The following is a 26,682-nucleotide window of genomic DNA, read 5'->3' on the forward strand; positions in this document are numbered from 1 at the left end:
TTAATTGCATTGGTTTATAAACCTATGAGGAATCTATGGGATTTTTTCCTAATATAGTGCACCCAGTATTGAACCTCTTATTCTTGAACCTTTCACTCTGTCTCCCATGAGTTAGACTTGATTGTGTTTCTGGTTTTAACCTAATCCTTTTTTGAACAGATTTGCCACCTCAAGTTCCATAGCCCCAGATATTGATCTTGGCTTTCATTTCAAATATCACTACTACATGACCCTTTGAGTTCCCAGACTCATATCTATTACTACAAACTCACCTTGCTCATACTACCTTTATAGCTTGTGCCAGAACATCCTGAAATAAAAATCTTTCTCTCACTGTAGCTGACCCCTGCTTGGTCCTGCCAAGGGAAGAGCACTAGATCAATAAAGAGAGGCCTTCATCTCATTTGGCATCAGAAAAAAAATACAATTGGAAAGTATTATTTATTTACTTGGTGAGGCAATTGGGGTTAAGCGACTTGCCCAGAGTCATAGAGCTAGTGAGTGGTATGTGTCTGAGATCGAATTTGAACTCAGGTCCTCCTGACTCCAGGGCCAGTACTCTATCCACGGCACCACCTAGCTGCCCCTGGAAAGTATTTTTTAAAAGAAGATTGTGGATGGGGTAGTCAGTCTCAGGTGCGTGTTCCATAAAATATGTGTGTGTCCCATTTCTCTACACTCATTGCTCTGCATGTTGTCTAGCATAAATCATAAATCAGCTGGTAGAATTAGGGATAACAACCGTTTCACAGAATACTAGAACCTTAGTGTTAGAAGGATCTTTGTGGTCATGTAGTCCAACCTGTACTTGACAAAGAATCTCTGCAACAAAAATTTTCGTTGTTAGAGCTTTGGCATACTTCTAAGGACCCATTTTTCAGTTAAGATATTACTTTAAGACAGGATAAACACAGATAAATGCTAAATAAACATTCAGTGTTCTCTCATAAAAGTTATTTATTGGAATGGTAAGTATGATAATTTCTTATGCAGCTACAAACACAATACAACATAAACAATGTGTTAAGAGTACCAGAAATCTAATCAGCAGAAACAATTCCATAAAGAACGGTCACTATGAGTGTATAGTGGTCCAGCCATTGAGATTAATTGGAAATTAAAACAAATATCAAACTAGTGTTGTCCTGCAACAGAGTTTTTCTGTAGCGAAGAAAAACTGAAATGGATGTAAACAAAATAGCACCCATTCAATACATTAGGCCAATTTAAACTTGAAGAACAATGTAACAGGTAAAAAGTGAATGTTAAAAGTGGTTATTTACAGCCTTTTTTTCTATAACACTAATGTGTTAGCTAATTTCATTTTGCCATTTCCCCATTTGAATCCATTACTGATTGAACTTCTTGATACATTGGCAAATAAATCATTGTACAACTAAACATAACTTTTCCCCCATTTCTTAAAGTTTGCTAACATGTTTTATGAAATGAAGAAAACCAAAGAAGTGTCATTGCAAGTATCATGCAATTAATTCTATACAGAAATAGTAAGAGTTAAGATTCTGGAGTCATACATAACAGTAGTCTAATTTTTTCCCCTAGTCAGATTTCTCCCAGAAAGTTAAGTTGTGAGTGATTGATAGCAGAGTAAACTAAAATTTTTATATAGTAGATATGGGGAAATGGGTAAAAGTATAATGTCAAAAAAGCAAATTCCTGAGAATGTGAATAATGTGGATTACAATTTGAGATATTCTATGGAGAATGTGAATTTTCTATGGATGGACTGTGGATAATGTGAAAAGCTCCTTAGCTGGCAAATTCTCTCCAACAGAAAGAACAAGAAGTACCCTCGCAGAGCTATTGTTTTAAGGCTGGACTTTCTTTGCATTTTTGACATATTGGAGTACTAATATCATTTGGACCAGTTCCAAATGCACAGTTCCCGTAGGGGCATAATAAGTGACAAAAGAAATGAAAATGCATGTATGGCCTAACATGGTAGCAGTTATTGCTGTCCTATTGTGGCAACTTTAATGAAAGGCTGTTCTTGTTTGATTTAACTTTAGTCACATTCTGCTGATACTGTGTTCCATCACACAAAAAAATTAGACTTGTTTCAAAGACTGGCTAGTTGTTCTAATTACACGGTTCTGGACAGAACACAAAGCTTTATTTTTATATGGATGATATTGTGCTAATTTATAGCAAAATCATTTAGTGCTTGGTAGAGTCATAACTAGCAATCTTGGAGCCCAGGGCAAGCATCACTAAATGTACTCTCAAATTAAATGTAGGAATAGGAGACCCTAACACTAGGTATGTTATGGAACCTTTCAGGGCACTGCTACATGAACAGAGAAATACTGAGGACTGGTTCCCTCATGGTGGAGGTGGGGGTAGAATCCAGTACCACTCTGTGGGGAAACTTCAGGAGAGAGCTTTGTGGAAAAAGAAGCCCTAGATACTACTGGAATGCACCATATGGAAGAGCAACAGAGACCATAGAGGGAGATATCAGGATACCACAAGGATAATATTGGGGAGGCCATTGGATAACAGGATAACCTGGGCAGGAAGAGCAGACTTGCTTTCTGTCAGTCAATGGAACAAAGCAAGCTATCTGGCAGCTTCCTAGTTTAACTACTTATTGTTTCTATATGCAGAAGGAGCAATGGTATTATAAAAAATTGAGATGTAAGAAAATTTAAAATTGCAACCATTTAAAATTATTTATTATTTTTGCCCCTTCCAAATATCAAAGCCCTGTGAAAATATCCAGATCACCCTTCCTTGGTAACCTTAGTTACCTTGCCCAAGTTATGCTCTGATACTTGGTGCAATCTACGAGTACCTACACAGAGCTCAATAGGGAACAAAGTAGCCACAGCTTCCAAATGTCTTTTAGAGTCATTCTTCTTTACAGTATAACATTATTTGAGGGAAAACTTGGGGAAAGTAAGCATAAACATTTTCTCTTAGCATGGCAGCACTATCATGTAGAGAAAATAGCTCACCCAAATTAAAGCCCAAATGAAATAACAAAAAACCTAAAATTGGACACAGAGTAACACTGCAGTATATCTAGTTACATTATTGATCAAAAGAGCTAAACACCAAAGCCAATGCAGACATGTTAACACTGGAGATATTGAGAGGATACATGGCAGAGTTATAGAATACAAAGAATGTAGAAGACCAGCTTTATTTTTCCAACTTCTCTCTGATATTAACAAACTGTTAACTGTCCAATTTTTTCCCCTTACTGTCATCAGGTCTGATGTTGAATAAATTTAGCAACTTTCAACTAGGGATGAATAAAGGCAGCTGGCTTCTGAGCAGAGCTCTTGTTACGCTATTGATGCCCTGCTGGAGTAGAAGTCAGGTACTGGCAGTCCGGTATGAAGTGTTACCTACAACAAGAATATGGTCAGCAAGTTGCAACCTTCTCCCCATTGCTCTGTCTGCCCTCTGACATAGTGAGTTTCTTTTTTGATGTCCACTCTCAGGGGGAAAAAAATCAGATTAAGGCAAGAATTCTAAACTTTTCCAATCTGCTTCTCAACCTCCTTCCTATTCTAAATACTCTGGTGAAAATTTGGTTTCAGACAGTGAGAGTTAATCTGCATGTTAAATGAAAATATCGTGGAAAATCAGGAGAGTATAGCTTAAAGTCAGCTCTGAACCCACTATATTTCATGTCTGGAAGCTGAAAGGATGGGTTGGGAAAATTTTATAGTTCAGAATGTCTACTAATTTTAATTATTCCTACAGGGTATTCTCAAGCTATGCCAAACCTTTCTATTTATGTTTAGGTGCATTAATACAAACTATTAATCTTTACATAAATGTGTTTATTTAATTCTTGCCCAGATTGATTATATTAATCTTTAAGTTGCTTTTTAGGGAACGATGGATAGAGTGCTGGGCCTGGAGTCAGGAAGACTCCTCTTTCTGAGTTCAAATTTGGCCTCAGACACTTACTAGGTGTGTGACCATGGGCAAATCACTTAACTCTATTTGCCTCAGTTCCCTCATTTTTAAAATGAGCTGGAGAAGAAATGCCAAGAAAACCTCAAATGGGGTTATGAAGAGTTAGATATGGCTGAACAACTAAGTTCCTTTTTAGCTCCAAAATTCTGTGATTCGATGGGGTCGTACCCCATTCGAAATCTAGATTGAGTGTGTTCAGAACTGCTTCATGTATTGCTCTGATTATGTTTTTCTCATCTTTGAGAAAGTTGTTCTTACTTCATTATCTTTAGGTTATAGTGAAAGCTCTCATCTCAAAAAAGAATCTTGAAAACCAGAGTAGAATCACAGAACCACAGAATTTCATACTTGGAAGGGCTGTCAACAATTTCATCTAACTTAGATATTAACAACAAGTCTTTCTACAACATATCTGACAAATGGTCAGCTGGCCTTTGCTTAAAGATCTTCAATGCAGGGGGAACCCACTACTCTCAGGACAATTCACTTTTGGATAGCTTTAATTGTTAGGAAGTTTTTTCATTATATCAAATCTAAATTTGCTTCTTTGTGATATTCCCCTGCTCTTGGTTATGCCCTCAGGGACCGATATTTAGCTCAACATCTTTTCCTCTGTGAACAATTAAAGGGTAAATGGAAATTGTGGCAGGAGATCTTAGATATGCAGTATGCTGAAGACTTGCCAAGACATTTTTTTCCTCACCAGGGCTACAGGAAGCAAATGAAGGCTCAGGGTAATTGAATCAGTGCATTCTCCTTACTGCACAGCAATTAGCCAGAATATTTAAGAAAATCAGAGGAAATGAAGCTGAAATATTTGCTTCAATGTGATGAGATCATAAGCATAGGCTAATTTTATATATATGGGTTTATAGTTATAATTAGTTTGTGCTGCTCCAGAATCCACTCACAGCATACAACAAAATAGAGTTATTCAGCTTATGGCTGAATATATGATTGTAATGGCTGTGATCACTCCTTTTCTCCTGCCCCATGTGATGCCCAAGGGCAGAAACTAAAAAAAAAATATTTCACATTAAAGAGTGATAAGCATATTGACTACTGAATGGTTCTTATATAATTGTTTCCATTCCTCCTAAAACATATTCCAAGCCCTTAAAAATTAGTTTCGACATCCTTCATTGACCTGATCTGGGCATCTGTCCCACCTGTTGCCTTCTCTGTCCCCTTCCCATTTGACTATTCCTGATAGGGAGGGACCATATCTCTACACTGCAATGTCACCCTCTGTAGTCAGAGCCAAGTACATATTCAGTTCCTCCAATTCACTCCACACCTCATCATTCCCCCTCCCTGCCTTTTTAATTCTCTTCTAGTTTTCAACCACATCCCTCTCCTCACCATCCCTCCCTGTGATCTTTTTATTTTAATGCTATGAATTTTACTCTAAGGTCATGAGCCTCTGAAACTACTGCAATGAAAGTATTTTCTCCACCTGTAGGGGCAAAATACTTACCTGTACATTCCTGTTCAGGCTGACAGCAGGAAAAAATAGACCTTCCATATTCTCAAAGGCAATAGGACCTTGTTGATCTTCATTGATTGAAAATGTTAAGGTTTTTCTATTTAAGTCAAGAAGGACTCCAACTGTGGCTCCCTTTGTGATCCCCCCCTCAGTTCTGTGGGAAAAGAAAATAATTGGGATGGCAGGTCAAATTAAATTTTTCCTCACTTACAAATTTGAAAGACAATACCATTTCAAGAATAATTAATGAACAACAAGTTTTCTCCTTTGATGCCTCTTAGTGTTAACAAATAAAACAAATACCAGTGACTAAAAAAAAATCTTCTGATTCATCAGAGATTAGGTTCTTTTATTATGTTCTATAACAGATTTTAATTATGAATTTCCCTGTTTTGGTATCATACAATCATATAAATTTTTAGCTTTAAAGGACTACATAATCATGTAGTCCAACATTTTACAAATAAAGAAACTGAGACCTCCTCAAGTCACACATTTGGTTAGTAGCAAAGTCTGGATTAGAACTTTTATCTCTTGACTCAAGTTTAGAGGTTTTTTCACAATAAAATGCTGTCCTGATTTAATAGTTAATACACATACAAATAAAAATGATAGCAAAGCAAGCTTCTAAGCCAAGTCTGAAAAATATACACAAGGAATTTTGTCTTGGGCTCTTGGTGCACATAATATTGAAAGATTCTTCTTCAAAAAGAATCAGGCATTTTAAAATGTTTTTTAATTTGAATTAAGTAGTTTTAATCAATTTATAAAATCACAGACTCTAAGACTTTGATTCACTTATCTAAGAAAATACCTAAACTGGATGAAAATACCTAAACTTCAACAATCTCAGGGAACTTGGAGACAAAGCAACACATTTACAAAAATCTGTGATGTACTTCAGTCAGCAGTCTCAAAAATAAAATCAAACAAAATTTATCATATTTGTTCTCCCTACACATACACATACACACACATACACACTCATTTTTGTGATCTGACTATATGAAACTTCAGCAGAAAAATATAAATGTAAGAACTATAAAGGATCTTCTCTCCTTTCCCTCTTCTCCACATACACACTCACTTTTGTGATCTGGCTATATAAAACTTCAGCAGAAAAATATAAATGTAAGAGCTATAAAAGATCTTCTCTCCTTTCTCTCTTCTCCACATAGAGAATTAAGATTATTTGGCCATTCTATAGGCAGCCATTTTTACAAAATTCAGTAATTATCAATTATACACAATTCTACAGTGACAACACAGGCTAGATATTGTTTGTACCCAAGATATTTATTTTTAAAAAAAAAGTTTATCTGGATGGTGTGATCAATATATGTTATTCTTCATCCCTTCACTTCTAAGTAAGGAATTGAAAGGGGAAGTTGAGTATGGTACATATATGATGTCCTTCTAGTTTTGGCTCTGATAGTCATATGATAGGGTAATTTCTCCAAACATAATTTGGAGGGTGGGGATTATGTCCACTATCTGAAATCCAGTGCATATCTGGTTGAAATTATCTAAAATTCACTTTACATGACATTGGATAATGCAAGATTGAGTTGATAGAAATAATAGAATATCTCTAAGTAAAAAAAGCCAGAGTAAATCCAAGCTATAAGAAGAGGAGTACATACTGAACTAGATGACTGGCTGACTAATGTTTCTGCTGAAGCATCCTTTTAGGGAGAATGCTGTCATTCTACCACTACTTAATTCATTTCTTAAAGACTGAGTCTTCTTTATTACCATATAGACTGATGAATATTTGTCCAAGCAAGTCTTTCTAAATGAGATCAGAATCTGTGAAAGTTACTTGTCCATCCTAGGAAGTTTACAAAGTGTAACTTTAGAAGTGAAAAGAGTTGAAGGTTAAGAAGGATTTCAAGGAAAATGAATTCTTGTTCAAAAATTGCAAAATAAAATTTGTCATATATACAATGCATTCATTTGGAAAGACTGGGAAACACAAGTGACTGTACAGATTTTTTTCTCTAACAAATTGGCAATTCTTAACTCAAACACAGAATGGTAAAACAGTGCTTCAAATACAAAGTGTTAAGAAATGACATCTATTAATTCATCATTGCTTGTTTTAGTCTTATGAACAGCCTACACACTAAAGTTTCCAGCTTCTTCCTATCTCTCACAAGAAATAGTGGGATGTTTCCAGTTCTTAGCCATTAATACATTAGGTATTAAAGAAAGAGTTTACAATTCCATTTGTATGTAAAAATAGGTTCACCAGGATAAACACAGCTAATGGAAATAGAGCCAATACACTATTTAATCAAATCCCACTATCCAGTTTCCTATTAAATTAGTTATTTAACCTGCATTATAGCCAACTTTCAAAGATGAAGTGGTACAGTAACTTTTATATCACTCAATTGCTATTTTCTTCATGAAGCCTATCTTAATGCTCCCCCACCTAGAAATCGTCCCCCCTTTTCTGAATCTCTTTGGCTACTGTTTACTTCTCACGCACTAATTCTTTTCCAACTTAGAGATATTTGTGTGCATGCTTCATTTGCTGTAAGAATGTAAGTGAATCAAGAGCAGAGAGTACATTTTATTTTGCTTCATATCTCTAGGACTTAGCATATTGCTTTGTATACAAAAGGCATTAAATAAATGTGTATTGAATTAAATTAACAAAGAAGAGGACTTTTGTTCCAAAGAGCTATGTTCTTTACATGTCCATAACACTGTGCTGGCCTGGTTTTGCAAGAGCAGGGTGAACGAGTGAAGAATTGTGACTGGGGTTCTTATTGTCTTACTAGAATCTTAACACGAAGACTTGAATTTTGGCAAATTGACAGCTGAAGGGTACCTGTTGGTGTGTGAGTTGTTGTGCATGAACCAGCTCCGATTATTGTCCACATACATTGCCCAAGCCTTGTCATCCTTTCCTAACATGATATCTTTCATCACATCAATGCAGGCTACACCAAAAGCAGGATCTGGATGGTTGTCATAACGATCAACTGTCAGCTCCCAGTAATGAACTCCCTTAGAGAAGCCAGTCTTTCCTAGCACAACCCGATCATCATAGCTACTGCAGGTCACAGTCAGGTTGTCATTGGAGAAAATAATGTCCGAGTGCGCAGAACCAGGGTCAAATGCAAACCAGGCAACTGGGAAAAAACACAAAGAGAATGTAGTTATCGAGACTGAACCAGTGACTACAGTCTATTAAAAATCCCTAAGGGGGATGACAACCTTTATGTCTAGATACCTTGCAACTGTGTAGGTAGAAATCTCCTAGAGTCAGAAGGGATAATACATATGCCCAAAGTGGTGGCCACTTTCTTCATATAGAACAAGACTCAAAGAACTAGATAACTGTCTTAGCAGAGTATGTCTTTGGGAAAGGGTCTTGCTCAGACTACCCTCCAACTTAGTGATCCAGAAATGGAGTGGCATCAATTATGGAAGGAATGCCTTTCTTTATCTGGTGACTGTCAAAACAATACCACCAGAAAGCAAAGGGGGTTGAATACGGTGAAGATATGAAAGGGAAAGTAGGAAGTCTAAAATATGGAGTCCTACATGGAGGAAGGATAACAGAAAAATGGTTAATATACTTCTCAGTATAATTGATAAAGTACTGTTGTCCTTTGCTTTGCTGAAAACTGAGTTGCTCAACAAAATGAGTATTTATGGCTTCAATTTCCATGAATAGCTGTGAATTGTTAACAGAGCAGAAATGACATGAATTCCTTCACAACATAATTTGACAATTTATTCTCTAAGTCTCAGACATAAAATAATTTATAAAAGTATTGGCCTTTTAAACATTAAGAGTAGATAAAATAGCAGATTAGTGCAAGTGGTTATGCTCCAAGTTTTAATTCTTAAATACTATCTCAAAAAATAACACACTTTACACAGATTTATTCACTGGTTTATTGAAACTCTTTATAAAAAACTCACATGCACTTCTATTCTGCACTTTTTAACAGAACATAGGTTATTTCGTACCTGCCACCATTTTTTTAATATCAACTGTTGTCATTCCAAATGAATGGCATGGAGGAAAAAAATAGGAAGTAAAATAGTCATTTATAAGAAAAGTAGTATATTTCATGAGCATTTGAAATAATATTGGATGGCGCTTTGTTACTTTAAGGCACTACACAAATTTCAGTTATTATTATTGTCTCCTTTTGGTGGGACTACATTACTTTGGGGATGAGAAAGAACATTTTTGAAATAGTCTTAGTAAAAAAAATTTAAAAATAAAAAAAAAACCAAGGAAACAAAAAACCAAAATAGTTTTAGTACAAAATCATGCAAAGCATGTCTTTTGTGGTGTTTTGTGTAACTGGTGAGTTTCAACAAAATAGCATTTTGAGTTAATGTATAAGAAAACTGGAAAGAATTAGACTTCTCTGATGAAGCACGAAAAAAATAGAGCTCGATTTTTTTTCATAAAAGGAATTAAAAAGATTGGTGTAATGGAATCTTGAGAATGATTAATCAATTCTCTTAAATTAAAGTAAATATCCATTTACTCTGTGAAGGAAACTGATGGACATATCAACAACATAAGCTAAAATAAAACTTAGTTATCATAAATATACTTGCCCAGTTGAGAGTAAGGTGGTGATTGTGTCTCAAAATTGCATCCTATATACATCAAAGATAAGAAAAAGTAACCAATCTTAAAATTATTTGTATGCAATAATAAAGAACATTCTGAATAAAGTTAATATGCACTTGATTCATTCAAAACCAGAAACCTTCCCTTTCCTTGCTTCATGTACCAGTTTACTACATAACTTTGCTCTATGAACTCTGCAGTATACTTTTGCACTGAAAAGTACACATTTTTTTATCATTCAAGTCCTTTTTCAATCTTTTTGAGATTATGTAGTTCAAAACCTCATCATTCTATCCTCTACTACTTCTTCATGAGTTTGCCATGTTAAAAAAACTTACCATTTAAAAAGGAAAAAGACATTATCTTGCATAAAATGGAGAAATTTTGTAGTTTACAACTGTTCTGTTACAGTATGGCTACAAACTCATGCTGTAAGTTCAATTGTAGTCACACTAAACTGCTGCTGTGATTTACGTTTGTGTTCTATTTTACTAAAATAGCTACATAGGAATACAACATATATTCCTATGTATCTATGTATCATTTAAGTAATATATTTATTAATATTGAAATCATTTTTAAAGTAAAGAGGTATTTTGAAAGCCTTATTCTTTTTAGATGTCAAAGATCTTTTATGCCTTGTTATGTACAGATCTATGGTATAGAGTGGTATTCATGAAATATATCTATGCCATTTCAACTATGAATCATTCCATTGCTTTCCAGAAGAGATTACAATAAACTTTCTTAACTTCATTTCCATTAGACCTAAAATTTGGGATGGCACCAGAAGAGCCTTGTAAATTCCAATTAACTTTAATTGGAATTATGAGAAAGGAAATCTAATACTTCTCCATACCCACTCAAAAAAGAATAATAAACACTGCTTTCTAACAACATTTTTGAAGGAAGATATATGAAAGACTGAATTAATAGAAAGCATTATCAGGATATTTATTTAAAGTACCTTGCTCTTATCATAAACTTAAAAATTAGAAAGTTATTTTGTCATGTATAACATCCAATGATAGGAAGTCCAGTGGTTGAGTCTGACTAGAATTTAAAGAATGTAATCCTACATTTGGTTAGTATTTTGCTAGAATAAAATGGAAATAATCCATCCATTTGTATTTCATGCTTAGCTTCAATTTAAAGCTGCCTAAATTCTTATCTGTGGATTAGGGTCCAGCGAGTATAATAAAGCTACACTTTTTTTTTACTAATTGAATTTCTAATTGAAATTTCTAATTTAATTCTAATTGAATTTTTTCTAATTGAACTCCTTTTTATACTTATTTCTACCTGTAGCAGTTACATAGGCTCTACTCAGGGCTTTTTTGTGTTTGTTTTTAATTAATTGTGCTTATATATGTTCACTTTCAAAACAGATGTTCTAAAAGGTATTTCCTTTTAAGAACAACATAAAAGAGTTAAAATTCAATTATACAACTATTACAGTACTATTAAATATATCCACCAATCAACTCAAATCACAGTGCCTTTAATCTTAAAACACATATAATAACCGTGACATTTTGTTACATCACATACAGGGAAAATAATCATTACCAAAGCATGTCTAAAAGTATACAGAGAAAACTTAAAAGAAAAAAAAGACATGTTTAATAAAGCTTGAAGTCCCTGCATATCTTTTGGACTGACATGGCATGCTCTTCCTCATTTCTCAATACAGGTGATGGGAAAAAAAGGAAAAGAAACCTTTGGAAGTGTGCAATGTATAAAAATGTGCATCCATGATTATAAAACAGCTCTGAAGAAATTAAGTTATGTGTGCTGCTTGGACAAATTTTCTAAGTTCTGCGTATTGGGCTGATCCTGTATCTAGTGTCATTACAAGTGAAATGAGCTTAAATCTGTCATAACTTGCCTTGAAGGCAAGTGAAGCAAGAGGCAGTTAGATTAACAGACCTTGTGGATTGTAATTACTTAATTATTTTATCTTCTTCTGTTTGCCATAGGTTCCTTTTTTTTTAATTGAGAAAGTATTGTCATGCTAGCAGATATTGCTTTTAAATTTTAACTCTTTTCTCCCTAATTTCGAGGATATATTCTGCTGGTGTCTCTCAAGCTTATGTTTAAATAAGCCCACCTTGGCCAGATGTATTGATCCACTCTTAGACACAAATGGCTTCCAGGATTCATCAGCTGCACACTTTCAGAATGTTTCACTGGCCTTATAAAAGCAGATTATGCTAGAGCTGTGTCATAGTATGCTACGGCAGAATGACTAATTCATGCCAGTGTTAACAAAAAGGGTAATTTGTGAGCAAAAAGTGTGAATGTGAGCCAAAGGAATAATCTTACTGATGTGGAGGGCTCACTAATCAGTCATTACACATGCATAGCAGTTCAGATGGTTTAGTTGCTATATCACACATACACAAAATGTCATTATCCAAATCCTCTTCACCCTAGAAGCAGGTCATAGACATGGAGAATAATTACCTCCTTTTAATGTAGACATGAATATCAAAAACTAAACAAGATATTTCAGAGTAAAGGCCCAGAGATTAAGAGGAAATGTCATTTGTCCTCAGCTCACCCGATACATTCAGAGACTGTAAAGAAGAATGCAAACTCAGCTGGTGGGATGAGGATCTGATATCAAAGCAGGATCTTCCAGAAAAGTTGGGTTGTAGATTAAGGGTTGATGAGAAAGGACTCATCCTACGAAGCTGTAATCTTTCTGAAGGAGATGGAAAAGCGAGGGTCTGTTCTTCAGAATCTGTGTCTAAATGTAAATCAATGCAAACTAGATATCAGAAATCAGCCACCTATTTGCATACTCTTACCAATGCTTTACCAATTATGCTAGCACAAGCCTGACCCCATGGGGAAGGGGCGCTATGTGTCCTCTCCTTAAAAAAATGGGATTGGGGGCAGGAACAAAGTAAAGGAGATCTTTACAAGGAGAGAGAGAGAGAGAGAGAGAGAGAGAGAGAGAGAGGAGAGAGAGAGAGAGAGATGTATGCATGGGTGTATGTGTATCCCTGCTTATTCTTTCCTCTGACATTTCAAATAGCATGACTTTTATTCTTCCAAAATGTTAAGTGGTAATCAAACAATTAGTACATTTCTCTTTTGCCCTTAAATATTATTTGTGTTGAAGTTTATTCTTGAAAGTAAATTTTGCTAGGTGATGACTGAAAGGGCTTTACCTTCAATAATTGTTTGATAAATTTATCCTCAAACAACAAAATTCTTCTCAGAAGTTTTTGTGTAAGTGATGATGATAATTAGGAATCATCTGCATGACCATGATTTTCCCTTTCCCTCTTAACATGTTATTCCTCTTAAGAAATGTTTTTCCTTGAAAATATATTAAGGTTTGGTTTTTTTTCCCACAACAGACATCAAAACACTCTCAAAGCTTTGGTCTTTGCATGGGAGTGCTGATGTAAAACGCAAGTGACTCTGGGAAGAAAACACTCAGCTGACCTACTGTTCAGTAAAGGAAACTAGATTCTTTTCTTGTCCCATGAAGTTATGTTTAGATCCTGGAAATTTCAATTAACCTCTTTATAACTATAAAAATAAATTGACCTCTCAAAGACGTAATATGGATTACTTATAAAATACCTGTAAACAACGTAAAGGACATGCTGTCAAATGTTTAATACCTAGTTCTCAAAAAATGTATGCACAACAAACTTAAATTGAACCTACATTATTATCATTTCCCATCACTTTCTTAAATCTAGACACTCAACAAAATAATAAACCAAGCCCTGATTTATAACATTTGCTTATTTTTGAAGTATACATGCTTACACAGAACATTAACAGTTGACTCTTGTGAGCTGGTACAAGTTGGCTAAAGAACACCACTGGGTATATTATTGATTCAAAGAAGAGGCATTGTAGAAATACTAAATCAATGTAAGGAAGTTCTTAATTGTCTGTTCTGTGCAAACAAAACAGCTAATGAATTGATTTTTCTAAATTGCAAGAAGCATCTATTTCCTGCCTTAAAAAAGAGAAATGTATTATGTTCAAACAGGCACTCATACCAGGTCATTTAATACTAACCAGATGCAACGTAAGAGGCTGGTCATAAGTTGACTCCAGTTTTGTCTTTGAATTCCATTTTAGAGGAACTAGAAATTATGAGATACAATTGGTTTCTTATAACATTTTCAGTTCAAACACTACCAAGTTTCCTTAAACCATTTTGGTGGCTGTGGACATTTTGCTATTTAGATTTGTTTACATTCTCATCATTGAAATGAGCCCTTATTTTACTGTGATTCTCTGTGAGTGCTTGATATTTAATAAACAGAGTAGAGATGACAAATGTGCCCATCTCTAGGAGTCAGTTTGAATTAAGACAGGCAAAAGTTCTGCTTATTAGGCTGATTTCAGCAAAGTAAAAACCTAGAACAAGTGTCATCACGGGCAAAATGAGCTTAAATCTGCCATAACTTGCCTTGATGGCAAATGAAGCAAGAGGCAGTTAAATTATCAGACCTTGTGGATTGTAATTACTTAATTATTTTATCTTATTTTTGTTTGTCATGGCTTCCTTCTTTTAACTGAGAAAGTATTATTGAATTTATTTTTGTGGAAGATTAAAAAAAACTATGATAAAATAATATAAATGCTTACTTAAGTATTTATCAAACTGTAGCTACATTTATCAAACACTACAATACCATTTTCATTATTAAATTAAAAGTTTTTTTCATCTCCTAATAAAAATCTGCTTAGCATTGCAGATTTCATTATATACTGGCAGTTGATTTGTTGTTCTTAAATCTAAAGTTGCTTTAAAATATAAGGGAAAAACACATAGTAGAATTCATTTTCAATATTTCTGAATCTTGGCCCAATCATCAGAAGAATCAGTTGAATTCTTTAATGAAAACATTTATAGTGATTCCATCAAAACCAATTATAATTTCACTTAACTATTTCATTCTCGTCAATAGGAAGGACACATTCAATGAAGAAACTTCTTTCTGGGCTAGAAGATGCAATGATGTACAGCTTGGCACTTTGATAGTTTTTTTTTTTTTTGGTGAGGCAATTGGGGTTTAGTTACTTGCCCAGAGTCACACAGCTAGTAAGCATTATGTGTCTGAGACTGGATTTGAACTCAGGTCCTCCTGATTCCAGGGCCAGTATTCTATCCACTGCACCACCTAGCTGTCCCAACTTTGATAGTTTTGTGTGTGGATTTTGCCACCATGTTTCAGTTTCCTTCTCCCTCTGTGTGCTCCTTCTCCCACTGAGGACTTCCTCCCAGAGCCTCCACTTTTAGGGAAGTGCTCAGATCCACCATGCTTCACTTTTTGGACTTTGCTGCAATCTTCCTCAATCCAAAGAGTGTAAACCCCACCCCCCATTTCAGCTCTTTTTTATATACTGTCTTCCTCTATAAAGATATAAGCTCTTTCGCTGTTGTTTAGTCATTTTTCAATCATCTCTGATTCTTCATGATCCCATTTAGGGTTTTCTTAGCAAAGATACTAGAGTGCTTTGCCATTTCCTTCACCAGCTCATTTTACAGATGAAGAAACTGAGGCAAACAGGGTTGAATGACTTGCCTAAGGTCTCAAAATGAGTGCTGGAAGCCATATTTGAACTCAGGAAGATGAGACTTCCTTGACTCCAGATCTGGCATTCTATCTACTTCACTGCCTAGCTGCCTTGACAGTAGGAGCTATCTTTATTTTTATTTGTATTTGTATCCCCAGTGCTTATCTCAGTGTCTGACACATACTAAGCATTTAATTAATGCTTGTTGACTTGAATTGACTTGCCATTATCTTACCATATAAATAGTTTTCTTGATGACCATCTCAGTTCCCAGGTTTCAGCTCTTAAGAATCTGTTCTGCTCAGATGAATTTCTTATTGCCCATCATTTACCATCCATTTCTCATTCTTGGGTCTTCTACCATTGTATACCCAATAGCTTGTGAAATACGCACTCATTTTTAACTCAAGTAGCAACTAAAATCTCACCTCTTCCACAAAGCCTTCCATTGCTAATTAGAAGAAATGGAGTGTCTAAACTGGAATTATTTATACTGATGAAGAAACAAGCTCAGATTCAAAAAATTTTTTTACTAATTTGCTTTATGTTTTGCATACGGAGTTTTCAAAAATAGAAGTATTCTTATTATGGCTCTCTCAGCATACATCCCAAAATGAAATCTATTTAACTGAACTATAAAGAAGGTACCTTCAGAATTAGTAACTTCTCAGGCAAAGCTAAATTATATGTTCTAAATTTTGTGTTTCCTAGCAGAATACATTTTGAAGAAGTGCACCAACATTTCAGGATACTGATAAATATTTAAGTTCTTATTCATTAGAAAATTATTGTCAATTTAATATGTCATTACAGATAGTGGGAAGGTAGGTGGTACTACACTGGGCCTGGAATCAGGAAGACAAATTAAAATCTGGTCTCAGACACTTACTAGCTATATGACCTTGGGCAAGTCACTTAAAGCTTTTTGCCTCAGTTCCTCATCTGCAAAATGAGGACACAATGGAGAAGGAAATGGTAAACCATGTTAGTATTTTTTGACAAGAAAACACTATGGACAAAAGTCTATGGGGTCTGGTACAGTCAGACACGACTGAACAACTAAACAACAACAAGAGATAGGAAAGCAACTCCTTAAGAAGATTCTCATCATGGTGTATATCATATCCTAATATGGTCCAGACTTTGTTGCACAATTCTAGGATATTCTTTTATAAATGTATGCAACATAGACTCAAAAGCAATAAAATGTATTAACAATGCAAATTTATTTCCAAACTTTAAATTGTACTTTTACCTTTTCAAGCACCTGATTTAGTGTTTTGCAAATATCAGACAGTTATTAAATTATTTATGATGCTGATGAGTGTAATATGTTGCCAATATAATCCTTTTTTTAATTGGTTATATAAGCTTCTCTAAGCTTGTGGTATAGATGAAAGGGTAGTGATCAGGAGGACAAATTACTCCCTTTTGGCTAGCCTCTACTGTTATGTGGGCAGAGCCACTTTTCCCCTTATCTTTTGTGGTATACCTTTCTTTTTAGTCAATATCTTCAGCTCTCCCCCTGGGGGTAGGGAGAGAGATAGGTTTTCCTTAAACCTGTGTAGGACTTCAGAAGGACTGAAAATTCTTAAATCAATTGGCCCCACAAGAGATAACTCCAGCAGGGAAATGTTTAGATTCAGGTGTGCCTGGGATCATTTGGTCTAGATTCATTGGGTCTGTCTTGGCTTTGGGAAGTTATAAAATATAAATCAATAAAAGTATCTTAAACATCTGAATCTTAGCCTATGTATTAGGAAAATTCTCAGCAATTAAGTCTCTCTCCTTAGGTACATAATGACTCATTTTCCTCCTCCCTAGTTGCATTTATTAGTAAAGGGAATACATACATAAATTAGTATAGTAATGCAATTAAGTGATATTAAAGAAAGTTTCATTTAAAATAAGTGACAAAATAGAAATAAAACTCTTAATGAAGAAGGATTGGTAAAGGAGATTCATTTCTCCATAGAGAGTGAAATAATGTGTGCAGAGAAGAGTTGGGGATGGGAGTTTTGAATTTATAGGGTTGTATCTCTGTGGAATTACAGGCACATCAATCATGACTTATGTAAAGCTCCAATCACACAGTTCTGATAAGAGTATCAATGTATTCTTCTTGCTTTCCTGTTTCTCATTTCAATGTTACTGAAGCTGTGGAAGAGGCAGGTAGCAGCCCCTGATTCCAGTCATATAGTTGGTGACCCTTTGGCACTGACAGAGTTCTTTACCTCCTCTCCTCAGTGTATTTGCTCACTTATATCTTTTCACCAGATTCAGCTCTCCCTCTTCTTTAGGATGAAAGTGAGAAAAACTGCCCTTTCAAAAACACCCTCCAAGATTAGACAGATATTAGGAGATTAATTTATGGCAGTTAATATTGATCTTAAATGCCCCACTCTGTACCAGCATTTTTCTTGATTTTTAACCATAAGACCCCCAAAATTTTTTATTTTAAATCCAAATACCTGAGTTCAAGTACCATCTCTGCTAAGTTTTAATTTTGGATGATTTATTTAGCTTCCCTGAGCTTTGGTTTTCCTATGTGTAAAATATAAATTTGGGACTAGGTGTTCTCTAAGGTCCCTTTCAGATAAAAAGTATTATTCCATTTTCTGTTGCTATTTGTTTTCATTGTTCATTCATGTCTGACTCTTCAAGACCCCATGGACTATACCATCTATTGGATTTTCTTGGCAAAGATATTGGAGTTGTTTGCCATTTCTTTCTCTAATGGATTAAGGCAAGCAGAAGCTAAGTGACTTGCATAGTGGCACATAGCTAGTCTGAGACCATATTTGAACTCAGGTCTTCCTGACTCAAGGCCCAACACTCTATCCACTGAGCTACCTAGCTGCCTCCTATTGTTATTAACAAGTAGTTAACAAATACCAATCAATTTTCTTTTGAGTTAAGTGAGGAAAAGCAAATATAGTAGCTGTTCCTTCTTACCAAGAACGGAATCATGCTTTTTCCCTCTCCTACTGCCCTTGCACTTGAAACCACTAACTTGATAAATTTTCCAGCAGTTGGGCACTAGACCAGTGTGGAGGTTGGAATTCCAACACAATAAAATTAGACTTTTCAGTAAGACTTGCCCAAGTTATGTTAAAGCCCAGTTTCAGAACAATGAAGGCTGCTTTTTTCAGAAATATGACAGATGACAGGGAAGAAATAAATAAACAGTCCCTTAAATGACCCTTTAAATGTCCCTGGAAAGAAAAATATATGTTAACAGGTGCACAATCTGCACCAAAAAGTGTCATTAAAAATAACTCTTAAATAGTGACAGAAATTGCTGTTTGTGAAATGGCAGAAAAACAAGTGTTTTGATTTTTTCTTTCTTTAAGCAATCAATAAAAGACCTCTTGCCAACCATGATAGAGCTATGTATTCTATCCTTGAGCCCACCAAACAATATTATTTTTGCTGTAGAACACATTGCCCTAGTAGCACACCGATCCCTACTTTCACTATTTTTGTTAAAGGCACTTTTACAGTCACCTAGATTTGATATCTCACCTTCATCCTTGACTTTACACAATCTTGGAGACCCCTACTCTATCCCTTCCCCCATGCTAAATCAGTTTCCAGGTCCTTCACATATATTGTATCCATTCTCTTCTCTTTACTCACACTACTCCCACCCTAGTTCAGACCCTTATCACTTCTCAATTAAAGTATTGCACCGGCCTCCTAATTTATCTCTCTTCTCCATTTTTCCCCCTTCTGCAATCAATGCTCCAAGTAACTACCAAAGCAATCTTCTTAAACTTCCAGTTTGGCACTATTTCTTAAATGTTCCCAAAGTTTCATTGGCTCTCTGTTGCATTTAGCTTTTCACAATTTGACTCCAAAATATGTTTTTTTTCTCTTTCTTTGTCTTTTATGGGTTGGTTATATTCCCAGTTGTGGTTTTGCTAAGTCCAAGGTTATGCACAATTTACAGAATTTTGGGATATCATTCCAAATTGTTTTTTGACAATTGGGAGCAGCTAGGTGGTACGGCAGATAGAGCTCTGGCTTTAGAGTCAAGAGGACCTGAATTCAAATCCTGCCTCAGACACTTGACATTTACTAGCTGTGTGACCCTGGGCAAGTCACTTAACCCCAAATGCCTAAGCAAAAGTAAAAGAAAAGAGAATGATTCAATCAATTCACACAATCCCTTTACTTGTCATTTTCTCATTGACAGTTTTATGTGTGTAAAATAACTGGAACTTCAATTATTTTAATTTGAATTTTTCATACTATGTTTTTTATGTGGTTGGGGATGGCTTGCCTTTTTTCTCTTGAGAATTACTTGTTCCTATTCTTCGTCTATTTATCTACTGGAAAATAGCTCTTTGTTCAGTTAAACATTTATTGAACACCTACTATTTGTTTATCGCTAAGGATACAAAGAAAGGCAAAAAAACCAAACCAAAACAAACAAAAAAACCAACCAAATGGAAAAAATTCCCTGCTTTCAAGGAGCTCATTTTCTGATGTGACAACTTACAAACAGCTATGTAGAAACAAGATCTATGAAGGATAATTTGGAGGTAATCAAGAGAGGGAAGGCACCCTTTAAGGGGGGATGGGAAAATGCTTCTTATAGGAAGTGGGATTTTTACCTCAGACTCAAATGCAGCATGGGAAGCCTACCTGGAAATGAAGAGGGAAGAGAATTTCAATTATATTGGACAGCTGTGGAAATGCCCAGAGTTGGAAGATGGATTGTCTTGTGCAAAAAATAGCAAAGAGTCTGGTGTCAGAGCATGTGGAGGTGAGCAAGGTTTAAGAAGACTGAAAAGGTAGGAACCAGGCAAGTTATAAAGGGCTTTAATGCTAAATAGAGTATCTTATATTTAATCCTAGAAGTAATATGAAGGCATTGGAATTTGATGAATAAGGGGATGTTATACTCAGATCTTTGCTTCAGACATATCAATTGGATAGCCAAGTGAAGAAAGGCCTGGAATGTGCAATGATTGAGACAGGAAGATAAATCAACAGGCTGCTGAAATAATCCAGGCATAACATGATGAGGTCCTGCACCAAGGGGGAGGCAGTGGCAGTGGAGAGAAGGGAGCATATACAAGAAATTTTAGGAAGGTAGAAGAGACAGGACTTGGCAAAACATTGGATATGGCATGGAGGGATGTTAAAGAAAATGAGACATTGAGAATGACACCTTGGTTGTGAGCCTGAGTGACTGAGAGGATGGTAGTACATTCAGTAGTACTAAGGAAGTTAGGCAATGTTTTTTGGGGGAAAAAAAGATATTGAGTTTAGGTTCAACACATTCAATTTAAGATATCTAAAGAACATTTAATATAAAATAGGTAGTTGGAGATATAAGACCAGAATTTAGGGGAGAAGGCAGTGATGAATGTGATTATAATCTATGTAGAGGGGACAAATCAATCCAAGGATGCTGCTGACATCTTCAAATAATAGAGAGGAAGAAGAGAAGGCCCTGAACAGACTCCTGGAGGACATTAATGATTAGTGGGCATGGTCTGAATAAAGATAGGGCAAAGAAGAGAGAGAAGAGAATACCTTCCTTTTGGATCTTATGAATCTAAATATCTTGGACATCAGATATTTTGTCATAGATAAATGCTGCAAAGCCTGAGGCTTGGCTAGACATGGTCAACAATATGATAAGGGGCTAGAGATTCAAGAGAAGAGGACCATGTAGAATTGAATTGATTCACCAAGAAGTCAAGATACGGATATGGGTTGGGAGAGAATTGGAAGAGTAAAGGGACTAGACATTACACTAAAGATAAAGAGTAAAGTAACGCAAGGAAAGGCAGAGAGAGAGGTGAAAATTCTCTTATTATGGTTGGATAAGAGAATTTAAGAATTCTTCTACGTCAAGGTAATACATTTATGGGTGAAGGCAAGATTGTAGGTATGGTCCACAATTTATATGTGGCTGAGGTGGGATGGAGGAATAGGTCAAGGGAGGCCAGCAGGTTGAGAAACTGAGTGGTTAGGGTATTTGAGTGAGAATCAATACATATATTGAAGTCCCCTAGTATGAGGATAGAAGTGGGGTAGGAGAGGAAAATTGTAAGCCAGGTATCAAACTCGTTGAGGAAGGAAGGTGAATGACTCAAAAGTCTATAGATTGGGTGGTAGATATGGACATGAATCTCAAAGAAAGAGAGGTTACAAAGTGAAGAAGGAAAGGGGAGAACCTGGAAATGGCCATGGGGAGCAAGGACTATTCCAACTTCCTCACCTTGACCAGTGGGCTGAGGAGAATGAGTGAAGGTATGTCCAGTATAAGGAAGGGTGGCTAGGGTGTCTGTGTCATCGGGGACCAAGTTTTAGTTAGAGCTAGTAGAAGGAAGTAGTGGGAGAGTAATAGATTTAAGATAAAGGGAAGTTTGCTGTCTATCATATTGTTTCTATTCTATTATATTTATAGTGATTTGAGACTTCCATTACCTGCTGGGAACTGCAAGTACCCCGAGGAAAAGCTGCTAGGGCCTGGCTAGGCATCTTCCATCAGCCCCAAAGCAATCACTTACATATATAGCAGCACAAAACCATTTCCCTGTCTTGCTGCCAGCCCAACTTTCCCAACTGGATTATGGAGAACCTCTGGTACAAAAACGAGCAATCCTCCCTTTGATGTTAGATCTCCTATATCTTGCCCTGCCTATCCTTGAAAAGTAGAGGAGTGGCCTCCTTCACACAATAATCATAGTTTTCACACCTTTCGTATTCCAGTGACTCTGAACTTCTATGGATTATCATTCAAACCTATTCCACATCCTCTACCACCTAATTCCTTGTCCTCAATACTCCCCCTCCAATTCTCCTATCCCCAAATTTCATCCTAATTCCACCCAGCCTTTCCACTGTGCCCTCTGGAATGTGTGTTCCAGAGACAACAAATTTCCCTTCATCTTAAATATTTTTCTATCCCACTCCTTCCATCTACTGGAGCTTACTGAAATCTAGCCTCCCCCTTGATGACCTAGCCTTTCTGGCTGCAGTGTCCAGTACTGGTTGCACCTTTACTCATTCTCCTCAGCTCACTGGTGGAGGCAAGGGAATTGAGATACTTCTTGCATCCTATTATAGCAGAGGGCAGCACCATCTTGACAGTCCCTCAAACTCACAATGTAGTAATCACCTTGGATTCCTCTATTTCACTCCCCTCCCATATTCAATCTGTTGCCAAGGCCTAGATTTCATCTTTGCAACATCTCTCCTAAATGCCTTCTTCTCTACTCTGATGCTGCCACCATTCTAATACAGGCCTTCAACACCTCATGCCTGGATAATATTTTATTCAACATCTTTATATGATTATTCATTAGAGGTACTTTTTTTTAGTTTTCTCTTTTTGCTTTTTCTTTCCTTAGTTTAGGGATTAAGACTATATTTGCATTAAACAGTTTGTTTGGCAGGATCTTTCATTTCCCTATTTTTTCTGAATAATGTATATATTAGAGTTAATTACTATTTAACTTTTCTAGAATTCGCTTTTAAAACCATCTGATCCTATATTATTTTTCTATGGGAATTGTTTTGAGTTTTCAATTTCTTTTTATGAGACTAGGCTACTTAACTTCATTGTTTTTTGTTCTTTCCATCTGGATATTTTATTTTTTTGTAAATATCCACCAATTTCATTTAACTTATCAGGTTGTTGTTGTTTTTTTAAGAACAAATAGAATAAATGGTTTCTAACAACTTTCTTTAATTCTCTTTAATTTGTTGTGAATTCTTATTTTTAATTTTTTGTATTTGCAATTTGATTTTCCTCTATCTTCTACCCCCTTCTTTTTAATCATTTTTCTTCTGATTTTCAATATTTCTGCTGCTGTATTTATTTTGCATTTAATTGTTGACTTTCTAAATTTTAAATGTATAGTCAGTTCACAACTCAATGCTCTCCTTTTCTACTTTGTTGGTGTATGTTTTTAGGGATTTGATTTTCTCCTTGACAACTCCCTTAGTTGCATCCCAGAAATTTTGTTATCTTGTTTCATCATTATAATTGTCTTTCACATAATTATTAATTGTTTGTAAGATTTGTTCTTTACCCACTTATTATTTAGAATTTCACTGTTAAATCTCCATTTAGTCTATTCATTCTGTTAGCTCTTCCTTAACTGGTTACTATTTTTATTATGTTATATTTTGCATAGAAAGTTTTTACAGTTTCTGCTTTTTAAAAATAACTATTTGCAATATTTCTATGCCCTAAAACACAGTTCATTTTCGTAAAACTTCTATGTGGTGCTGAGAAGTACTTATATTCTTTTGTGCTTTCTTTTAGATGTCAGAAGTCTTTTAGCTTTCATTTCTCTAACACTTTGTTCAATTTTATGTTTTTCCTTTTGTTTTTCTTTCTATTGTATTTGTTCAAAATTGTATTAATTATTTCTTCTTGTATTTAAGTTACTTTTCCTCTTATGAATTTAGATGATAGGGTATTTGGAATATATATTGAAATTTATATTAGTTTGTTGTTTATGATTTCTTTTAGCAAAATGTATTTTTTTTGTTAAGTTCTATTTATACTGTGAATTTTTGTTTTTGTTTTGTCTAATAGCATGATTTCTACTCCTATTCTTTTTTCATGCACTTGAAACATAATACATTTTGGTCCAGACCCTGATTTTTATTTTGTGTATGTCTTTGCTTTTTAATTTTGTTTCTTCTAATCAACAGATTATAAGTTTTTGTTTTCTTAACCCTTATTTCATTCTTTTCCATTTTATTGGATTGTTTAATCCATTCATATTTAAAGTTTTGAAATTTAGTTTTAGTTTCATTGAATTCCCTTTTTTCCCTATGAGTGACTAAGTTTGGGTTTTAAGTGTATCTCACTTTGAGTTGCATCTTGAGCTTATTAGATTTTTAGAATTCATAATTTAGAATTCCATCTCTTCTGTGGTTTCTGATGGGTACAAAATTATCTCGGGGGTACAGAATAGTCTTGCATTATTTGAAATTTCTTTCATTTATATTTGATGGTCTTTTTCCTGGTTGCTGAAAGATTTTGTTGCTTTTCCTTGGAATTGTTAAATTCATCCACTATATGTCTTAGAGTTGGTTATGTAAGTTATTTTTCTAGAGACAATCACTGGATTTTTTCTCTTTTTATTCAATTAAATTTTTTTCAGTTACCAACTTCCATTGAGAAAGAAAAACAAAACTTCCACCACAAATGTGCATAGTAAATTTCCCCAGTAACCTTGTCCTTAAAAAAAGTCTCAGTCTGCATTCTGGGTCAGTTTGCTTTATGTCAGTGGATAGGTAGCATGCATCATCATCGGCCTTCTCAAATCATGGTTAGTCATGTTGATCAGAGTTTTAAAATTCCTTCAATTTTGTTTTTCATTACAATAATGTTATTTTATAAACTGTTTTCTTGTTTCTGTTCACTTCACTTTATATCATTTCATACAAGTATTCTTAGGTTTCTCTGATACTATCCCTTCCATTATTTCTTATAGCAAAACAGTTTTGCATCACATTCATTTATTATAACTTGTTCAACCATTCCATTGGTGGATAGATACCCTCTGTTTCCATTTTTTTTTTTTGCCACAACAAAATGAGCTGCTATAAATATCTTTGTACATATATCTCCTTTTCTACTGTTTTTTCCCCTTTGGGGGAATAGACCAGGAACAGTACCAGAATACTTTCCATAATGACTGAACTAGCTCACAGTTCACTAGTTGAACAATGTATTAATGTGCCTGTTTTTCCACAGCCCTTTCAGGCTTTGTTATTTTCCTTTTTTTTTTTTTTTGTCAATTTTGACAGTCTAATGGCTATGGGTTAAAACCTTAGAAGTTTTTCAGTTTGTATTTCTCCAATCATTAGTGATTTAGAGCATTTGTGTGGCTATTGAAACCTTGAATTTCTTCCTCTGAAAACTGCCTATTCATATCTCTTGACCAATTAGGAAATTACTCTTACTCTTAAAAATTTGAATCAGTTCCTTATAATAGCTCAAAACTGCACTAAGATTTTCTGTGGCACACTGTATATCTTTTAAATGATCCCTTCCTCACAGACACTTATTGCAAAGATTTTTTCCCCCTTACCTGCTTCTCATTTAAATGTAACTGTATTTTGTTGGTACAAAACTTTTAAAAATTTTATGTAATTAAAATTGTCCATTTTACTTGCTGTGATTCTCTCTCCCTCTCTTTCTCTGTCTCTCCTTGTCTCTCTGTCTCTCTTTGTCTGTCTCTGTCTCTGTCTCCCTCTCCAGATTCTGTCTTTTGAAATATTGTATCCCAAGCTTTATGGTGTCTACTAAATCTTATGGCCTTGCAGTTCAGTATTTGAACTCTTTTTTTCTGCCTACTTATAATATTTTATCTTTGACTTGAAAGCATTGAATTTTTGCCATAATGTTCCCAGAAGTTTTTATTTTGGAGTTTCTTTAAGGAGGTTAATAACAATAATTAATATTCATATAATTGGCTCTTTACAAATATTATCTCTTTTTATCCTCATAACAACACTAGTAGGCAAGTACTGTTATGTTTCCCATTTTACAGTTGAGGAAACTGAAGCAAACAGAAGTTAAGTGATTTGCCCAAGATCACACAGCTAGTAAATTTCTGAGACCAGATTTCAACTCAGATTTTTCTGACTCTAGGCCCAGCACTTTATCCACTGTGCCACCTAGGTGCCCTCATAGGTGCAATAGGTAAATCCTCTCTATTCTCATTTTACCCTCAGATTTTAAAAGATCTGAACACTTTTTTTTAATGATATCATGACATATGATATCTAGGGTTTTGTTTTGTTTTGTTTTGGTGGGTTTGGAGAGGCAAGAATCATGGCTTTTAGTTATTTTTAGTAATCATTAAATTGTCTCTCCTGGATCTGTTTCCTAGATCAGTTGGTTTTGGTATGAGGTGCCATACATTTTTTTATTTTTATTTCCCCCAGCATTTTGTTTTTGTTTAAATATCACTCTTTTCATGGACTCATTGGCTTCTATTTAGTTAATTCTAATTTTCAGGGAATTTGTTTCAAGATAAGGTTTTATATCTCTTGTTTCAAACTGCTAATTTTCATTCCAATT

General features: G+C 35.0%; 1 protein-coding gene across 1 annotated transcript in view; it reads right to left on the reverse strand.

Annotated features, from left to right (window-relative positions):
• Positions 1-944: 944 nt before the first annotated feature.
• TRIM9 (tripartite motif containing 9) overlaps positions 945-26,682 on the reverse strand; it is a 147,094-nt gene continuing 121,356 nt past the window's right edge. The window contains exons 8-13 of the mRNA XM_020991272.1: positions 12,616-12,804; positions 10,037-10,078; positions 9,431-9,454; positions 8,280-8,583; positions 5,432-5,594; positions 945-3,374 (exon numbers count right to left, since the gene is read on the reverse strand). Of these exons, the coding sequence (XP_020846931.1) occupies positions 3,312-3,374; positions 5,432-5,594; positions 8,280-8,583; positions 9,431-9,454; positions 10,037-10,078; positions 12,616-12,804 (785 nt within the window). The 3' untranslated portion in view covers positions 945-3,311. The remainder of the gene's footprint in view (positions 3,375-5,431; positions 5,595-8,279; positions 8,584-9,430; positions 9,455-10,036; positions 10,079-12,615; positions 12,805-26,682) is intronic.

Source organism: Phascolarctos cinereus, unplaced genomic scaffold (genome assembly GCF_003287225.1).
Source record: "Phascolarctos cinereus isolate Bilbo 61053 unplaced genomic scaffold, phaCin_HiC Scaffold_2;HRSCAF=192, whole genome shotgun sequence".
Lineage (NCBI taxonomy): Eukaryota > Metazoa > Chordata > Mammalia > Diprotodontia > Phascolarctidae > Phascolarctos > Phascolarctos cinereus.